Below are 8,056 nucleotides of genomic sequence, written 5' to 3'. Positions count from 1 at the left end.
GTATCCAAACGTAGAATTTATCTAGAAATATACTAGGAAATCTTCGCTCCCACAACTTAGAGATTCCTTCATTGCAGGCACAATATCAGAAGCGCAGTAGCGATCTATCTCTATGTAAAGATGGGTACCGTACCCGTTAATATTGGAAGTTTGTACATTGCTTATGACAGCGCGTTTGTCAAAACCTCGGTATAACCCAGTCAAAGGGATAGACACAAAACGTCCTTCACTGATCAAGTACAAACCTGTCTCTAAAGTTCGACTAAACTTCCTTGACGTCTAGAAAAGTAGGCCGCAGAAACGTCGATTTCCTTCTTGTCCGTAAACCAGTGTGCCTACTTCTTAACCTGCAGATGACCTAGGAAGGTTGAAACGTTGTTCTCTGTTTATCAACAAAATCGTTAATATCCATACTAGCCGTTCTGAGATACATTTGAGTTTCTCGTCGTCAAGAAGTTACTGAAATGGTTTGTTTCACCTATAACTTACAGCTCCACTGGAAGCCAAAGTGGTGATGACTAGTTGCCTTCTCTCTAGTCTTACACTGCTAAATTAGGGACGGCTAGCGCAGATAGCCCTCGAGTAGCTTTGCGCAAAATAAAAAAAAACCAACAAACAAACAAAACAATCCTATTCATAATACGTGCATGATAAAAGTAGTCCTAAATACTTCTCCACTTTTAACATATATCTTAGGAATATAACACAAGCTGGTCACCACGCACTAGACACTTGATCCTTGTTTTCTATAATTATTCTCTTTATTATTATTATTATTGTTTATTATTATTATTTTATTATTACTACTGGTAGTAGTACTATTTTCTCTACGGAGGAAAGTAAAATATAAAAAAAAAATTAAAAATACAAAAAATATATAAAAATGAAAAATAAAACAAAAAAAATAAATAAAAAACAAAATACAAAAAAAATTCTTGTGTCCATGCATGGACTGTGCCCTGAAACGGTGTCATACTCTGGCCCAAAGCTATAACAACTATCAAACCCTTAACGACAAACGCCATCAACGTTCGGATTGGGGGAAGAGGTCTAATGCACCTGACCCTCCTGGGTATTTAATATCAATACCCAAATACCAACTCAGAGAGACTCGAACTCCTATTCATAAATACAAAGTTTTGCAGAAATTTGGCGTTACATTTATACAGCATAAGATGCATACTTTGTGAAAAATTCTAACTATAAGTTTGAGTGTGGTAATCGAATGAAGTCAACCACCAAAGTTGCTCTAATTTGTCTAAATGTTCAAGATGTTTTTGAACGATGTTTCAATTGTGGGCATTTGCTCAAAGTTTTTATTTACAGGAATTGAATCAACATATTTTTTGTGTTCAAACAAAATTGTATTTTTCGTATGTCTTCTGTATTTTACAATCATTTTTCAAAAAAAGTAATCTCTTGTATTTAACTGAAAAATGTGTTTGACAATTGCTTTATTGAAATAGAACCATTTTTTACTAATAAGACGCCAATTTTATGCAACAAAGTGTCGAACTTTTTCAACAATGTGTAATTTCTCATCTTGAAAAATACAAGCTATAATTACCAAATTACCTATCTAATTAAATTCTCATTTGGAAACAAATACTCTTTTCCTGACATAATTATCATTTTGAAGCAAACAAACCTAAAATGGCAAAGAAACAAATTTTTAAGATGTCTTCGACAATAGTAATAAAAAAAATAAATAGGTAGACTATATTAAAAAAACCATCTGGGTGAGAAGTTGACCAAAACCTGGTGAGATATTGACCGCTTCTATCCAAAACCTGGTGAGTTTGTTTTTTAACTTAAGTATAAAGCTACACACACAATGGGTTATCTGTGCTCTGCCCACCACGGATATCGAAACCAGGTTTTTAACGGTGTCAGTCCGGGACATGCCGCTGTACCACTAGGAGACAACCTGGTAAGGCACTGTTTGTACCTCGAAAGAATCTTCCAGTGTTTGTCTGTAGTTAAACACAAAACTACACAAAGAACTACCTGTGCTATATCCACCACGAATACTGTTTGTTTGGTTTTTGAATTTCGCACAAATCTACTCGAGGGCTATCTCTGCTAGCCGTCCCTGGTTTAGCAGTGTAAGACTAGAGGGAAGGCATCACCAGCCACCGCCAACTCTTGGGCTACTTTTTTACCAAAGAATAGTGGGATTGACCGTCACATTATAACGCCCCAACGGCTGAAAGGGCGAGCATGTTTGGCGCGACGGGGATGCGAATCCGCGACCCTCAGATTACGAGTCGCACGCCTTAACGCGCTTGGTTATGCCGGGCAACACCAGTACTGTTTGTTTTTTTGTTTTTGAATTTCGAGTAAAGTTACATGAGAGCCATCGCCAATTCTTGGGCTACTCTTTTACCAACGAATAGTAGGATTGACAGGTCACATTATAACGCCCCCACGGCTGAAAGAGCGAGCACATTTAGTGCGACGGGGATTCGAACCCGCAACCCTCGGATTATGACTCGAACGCCTTAACACACCTGGCGGTGCCGTGCCCCACGAGCACTGAAACCCGGTTTCTAGTGTTGTAAATCCACAAACATCCCTCTGTGCCACTGAAGGGCAGAACCTTTTAGTGAGAAAAGTATACTAAACGGGGATATAATTTAATGCAAGGCCAGCTGTTGGAAGTGTTTGGACATTGTATAGAATGTGTTTCACTTGGCAGTTCTTAGAAGCGTACGAAAAAAACAACAAAAATGTAATATATTTATAAAACAAGAAGGTGGTTCAATTACAGAAAAAAGTTCCTATTGTGTTTTTCCAGACGTTAGAGTGGAGGGCATCATATGTCTGGGTTTAATGTCAAACATTCTGATGGCTTTTGAGAGTGACATTTTGTAAAACGACAAATACTAATTGTAGTATCAAAGAGACCAATATGTGGAACACGCGTGTTTCAATTTTTTAAGTCACATTATGTACGTTCTTTTTACGGTTTACAGATGAGAAGTATTCTCATAAAAACTCAGTTTCTACATTATCTGTTATGTGCAGCTGACACAAATCATTGCTATTAAAATATACAATACGCTTAAAACAGATTATATTCTTGTTCTTATCAGGAGTTGATATACTGTCCTCTTACAAGTTTTATTACCAATTTTTAGCCACTTTATCATTTAGTGTAAAAATCGTGAATGAGACGAGCATTATGTGTACCTTTGCATCACACTTAGTCAGCTTCATTAAACGCCATGAGATTGTGTTTGTTTTTGAATTTCGCGCAAAGCTACTCGAGGGCTATCTGCGCTAGCCGTCCCTAACTTATCAGTGTAAGACTAGAGGGAAGGCAGCTAGTCGTCACCACCCACCGCTAACACTTGGGCTACTCTTTTACCAACGAATAGTGGAATTAAACGTAACTTTATAACGTCCCCACGGCTGAAAGGGCGAGCATGTTTGGTGTGATGGGGATTCGAACCCGCGACCCTAAGATTACAACTCGAACGCCTTAACCCGCCTAGCCATGCCGGGCCCAAAGTACAAAGCTATTCAATGGCCAATTTCCAGTGATTGTTTGTTTGTTTTGGAATTTCGCACAAAGCTACTCGAGGGCTATCTGTGCTAGCCGTCCCTAATTTAGTAGTGTAAGACTAGAGGGAAGTCAGCTAGTCATCACCACCCACCGCCAACTCTTGGGCTACTCTTTTACCAACGAATAGTGGGATTGATCGTAACATTATAACGTCCCCACGGCTGGGAGAGCGAGCATGTTTGGCGCGACTCGGGCGCGAACCCGCGACCTTCAGATTACGAGGCCATGCCAGGCCCGTTTCCAGTGATACGGCATGTATTATGCACTTAAGAATAAGTATGGCTTTGATATTCATTTTCCGGAAAACTTAAATTCATTATTTTATGTATCATATCACTAACATCACTAATAGATATCCACTGGGATAGTATACCTACAAACTTGGTTTTTGTTTCACTTCCGTACAGGTACGAATAGTTAATACACGTCTCTATCTGCAGAGCTTTGAAGAATGCGACTTTTATTCAAAAGTAAAAACCCGGAAATCATCCATGTTCGTGATGAATTGTTTTTTTTGTTTTTTTTTACGGAACGTATGCATCCGTTAAAAACAAGAAATTGTTACTGCAACAATATTAGTACAAACAAATTAATACAAACAACTAGACTGAGAGGCACTTACGGTGTAAAGAACGACAATAAAGATCAGTTTTTCGTTTATTATATTTTAATAACTTATAGTTACTTGAATCTGTAATATCGTAACATATACAAAGTATGTACTAACTTCGCATAACACTACATGCAACAGGGAATAATTAATGTATTTTTTCACCCTATATAATAAACCTACAAATGTCCAAGTTTAAGACAAACCAGGTGAAAGTTAAACAAGGTATTTAAGTTGTTGCATAATGACAACGTTCATATGTACATAAGTTTTGATAATGTCTTTGTTTTGAACCACAAAAATACATAGAATGGACTGTTTTTTTCATTGGGGGTACTGAAACTTGTATTTTAGGGTTATAATTCTGCAGCCTTACCACTGAGCCACTAGAGGTTTAAATGAACAGAATTCAGAGTTAAAACATACATATATTGTACTGTTACAATCAGATAATTATTTATTCACCAGACAGTATAACCTAGCAGCTGTACGCTCATTCAAACGTATACAGAACCATTTCTTAGGAAAAGTTGGCACAGTTCTGCTGTTAAAGTTATAACTAAATAATGCGCTCTGCCTAAACTTGATCACAGAGTAAATTGAGATCATATTTTTACCTTTAATAATATCTATCAAGCAATAGTTTTAATTTGTACACCTTACGACCGATACAAGTTTTTGATGGAAGTGACTGAAACGAAGCTAACAAAAAAGAGAGCTAAATACTGCAAAAATAACATCGAATTTTAATAAAGATTAATAGTGACATACTTGACAAGTTATAGAAATATTTATAATATAAATATACTTCTGGACAAAGAGTGAACAATTTTCGATGCACACGTCTGAGAACTACTCCGACTCTAGCCAAGTTCTTGTTCTAAGAATACAAAATCACATGTGTGAGACGTACCTTCATGATAGCATGGGAAGATTCTATCTCTCGCTGGTACAACAACGTCCAACACTTCTGTAAAATATTAAAACCTGTCGGAACGTGTTTACAATTAATATTTACGTCTGAAAGGATATAATACTGATTAGCATGTATTACAGCCAGCCTTACAGGTTGGTCCATCTGAAATGTGGTTAGAAATATATCAGGAGTTGGCTTAAAGAATCTCTTGTGGTAAACAGCGGTAGAGACTGCAGTTTGTTCACTACTGTTTCAGACTGGTAGAACGTAAAAGTATGAAAGGTTAAACAGTTTGTTCTTTCTTGTTCTAAACAACAAATATTTGATCAACATTATTTGTTAACAGACTAAACGTGTCACAGATTTCCAAGCACCCACGTGTGGAACCTTGGTGAACTGATTATCCACATTACCCAGCATTAGATAAAGTCCAGCACTCTCTACCTGAACAGACTCTCGTTCCAAAACACCTCCATCAGATAAGTGGTCAAGATAAAATGGCTGCTGCTACTGCGACAATCAGTAGTGTTAACCATATGTTCAAGAAAGATATGTGACCTCCACTATCGTGTTGATCCGCTGTACTGGCAACGAGTAGATGTAAATCACTGCCTGTTAGGTCTTCTGCAAAGTAGTTTTCTGGTATTGGTTCAACAGAACAATTTGATTTCTCTAAAGTTTTCTTCCAGAGGTCTATAGAAATAAACAACATAAATCATTTAAAACTAGCTGTAGTTCCAGTCCGTTGTACAGGTGAAATAATAAATAGCTTATAACAAATGATAGTAAATTATACTTAGTGTTTTTCTCAACATAATAAACAATAAAAGTGCAATAAAAATACATAAGGTACTAATAATGAAAATATTTCTATCAATATGAGAATTGATGGAGGAGTCCAAACCCCTACTCATGACCTTCTTCATGTTATCCTGTGTCAAGTGTGGCGTTGATTGATCAAGAAATGTGGAAATGTAAAAGAAACGGCTGGGAGGTGCGAAGAGATAAATACAAACTTAACTTTATATATCAGATGCTGATTTAATAAAGATGGCTATTTGTTCAGTAACTATCGAATCCCAAATTTTAGCGTTGACGTCCCGAGCTTACTAACAGGATTTTAGACTATAACATCTGTACAGATCACTGCTGGGTAAATATTGACTTCAAAGTATTTTAATAAACTGAGTTATGTTCATTAATTGCTAATGTAATGATGATGTCAGAGCAATGATCTTACATATATATTTTATTACGCTTCAATATTAGTGAAATAAAATTATATATATATAGGTGTAAAATATTAATGAAAAATATTCTAACCAACTAATACTTCAAAATATGTCCACCTAATGTGAAAAAAATCATATAAATAAGAAAGCTAACAAACCCAATAAAATAATTTGCCCAATATCCTTTTCGTGTTTTTTTATAGTATGTGTATCACGTCTTGGAGGATTACTACCAACCGTAATCTAATCAAGTAATACTGTACGATGTGGATAAATTACAAGAGGGCTATCTGCGCTAGCCGTCCCTAATTTAGCAGTGTAATACTAGACGGAAGGCAGCTAGTCATCACCACCCACCGCCAACTCTTGGGCTACTCTTTTACCAACGAATAATGGGATTAACCGCACATTATAACGCCCCCACGGCTGAAAGGGCGAGCATGTTTGATGCGACGGAGATTCGAACCCGCGACCCTCGGATTACGAGTCGAACGCTTTAACCCACCTGGCCATGCCGGGCCGTGCGTGAATTAAAACTAGGAACTAACAAACTTCACAATACAATACTAAAAGTCATATCAAAAATCACACGAAGATAGTTCGTTTATGCACAAAAGCGTGTATAATAAATCCACTGCACGTGCAACTCAAAACATTACTACACCAATTAGTTGTGCTGATCCTGTATACACCTTAGAATATTACTACGTCAGTTAGTTCAAAAGAATTATAAAAAATAATGCAAATTAATAAAAGACGGTACATTTGTTTTGAAAACTTGCATTAAGAAATCATTTATGACTGAAAACGAAGAAGCAATCATTTTCGACATAAACTTCTTTTGTTATCTAAAACGACCAGAGTATCTATGCAGTTAGTTCCATTCTACGGAGGCGGAGATTGAACACTTTATTTGTGAGATTGACTACATTACATCATAAACTGTGATCATCACCTAACTCTGTATATTAAAACAGTTATGAATGGGAGAAACAGCACTTCGAGTACTAGATGTGTAGGTGGAAGCCCACGTGAGATTGCTAGAAGACAGCAGTTTCTTTTTTTAATACCCCGGTTGGCACACCAAAGTGGAAACCCACCTGTTTTCTACGTCATGATAAAAATACTAATATTATTTACAACAATCAGAAACCACCTGACCTTCAGGGATGTCAACCAGTTTGCACTCCGACACTGTCCGATTTATAATTTGTTCTATACTGAACAGTTTGGCTTTCTCCCACTAAATCTAACAGTTACAACTGGAAGGTTAATGAGAGGTCTGTAACTCTATATACACTACAAGAAGAAACTTTTCTCAACATCCGTAACGGCATTTTTATTAAGACCATTAACTTTAAAAAAACCGTTGACTTAACGTGTGTTGTTTTTTTAGTATTTTTTGTGTCATTTAATTCTCTCTTTCAGTTAGATACGTGAACTTTCAATCAAGCAGTTCATTCATGAAAATAATATCTGTAAGCTTTGTGAAATAAATATTCACAACGACAGCCGTCAAGAATAACTTTACAAACTTGGATTTATGTAAAAAAAATCGAAACAGCAGATTATTTTAAAAACTTATGTTGGGCGTTCTAGCTGTAATGGGTTAATCACCATACAAGTCAAAATAATGGTACGAGGAGAAATCTTAGAAACAACCGATCAACAATTTCCGAGAAATTGTATCTAAATACACGTTACTACAATAAAACAAAACAGTTCAAACA

At 36.4% G+C, this 8,056-nt stretch overlaps 1 protein-coding gene across 4 annotated transcripts in view; it reads right to left on the bottom strand.

Moving 5' to 3' along the window:
• Nucleotides 1–4,217: 4,217 nt before the first annotated feature.
• LOC143247363 (uncharacterized) overlaps nt 4,218–8,056 on the bottom strand; it is a 62,650-nt gene continuing 58,811 nt past the window's right edge. For all 4 annotated transcript variants that reach the window (XM_076495314.1, XM_076495316.1, XM_076495315.1 and 1 more), the window contains one exon: nt 4,218–5,787. In XM_076495314.1, coding sequence (XP_076351429.1) covers nt 5,582–5,787 — 206 coding nt within the window. In that variant the 3' untranslated portion in view covers nt 4,218–5,581. The remainder of the gene's footprint in view (nt 5,788–8,056) is intronic.

The sequence above is a fragment of the Tachypleus tridentatus genome, chromosome 3 (genome assembly GCF_004210375.1).
Source record: "Tachypleus tridentatus isolate NWPU-2018 chromosome 3, ASM421037v1, whole genome shotgun sequence".
NCBI lineage: Eukaryota > Metazoa > Arthropoda > Merostomata > Xiphosura > Limulidae > Tachypleus > Tachypleus tridentatus.
Note: the sequence above shows the minus strand (reverse complement) of the source record. Positions and strands in the feature narration are given on the sequence as shown.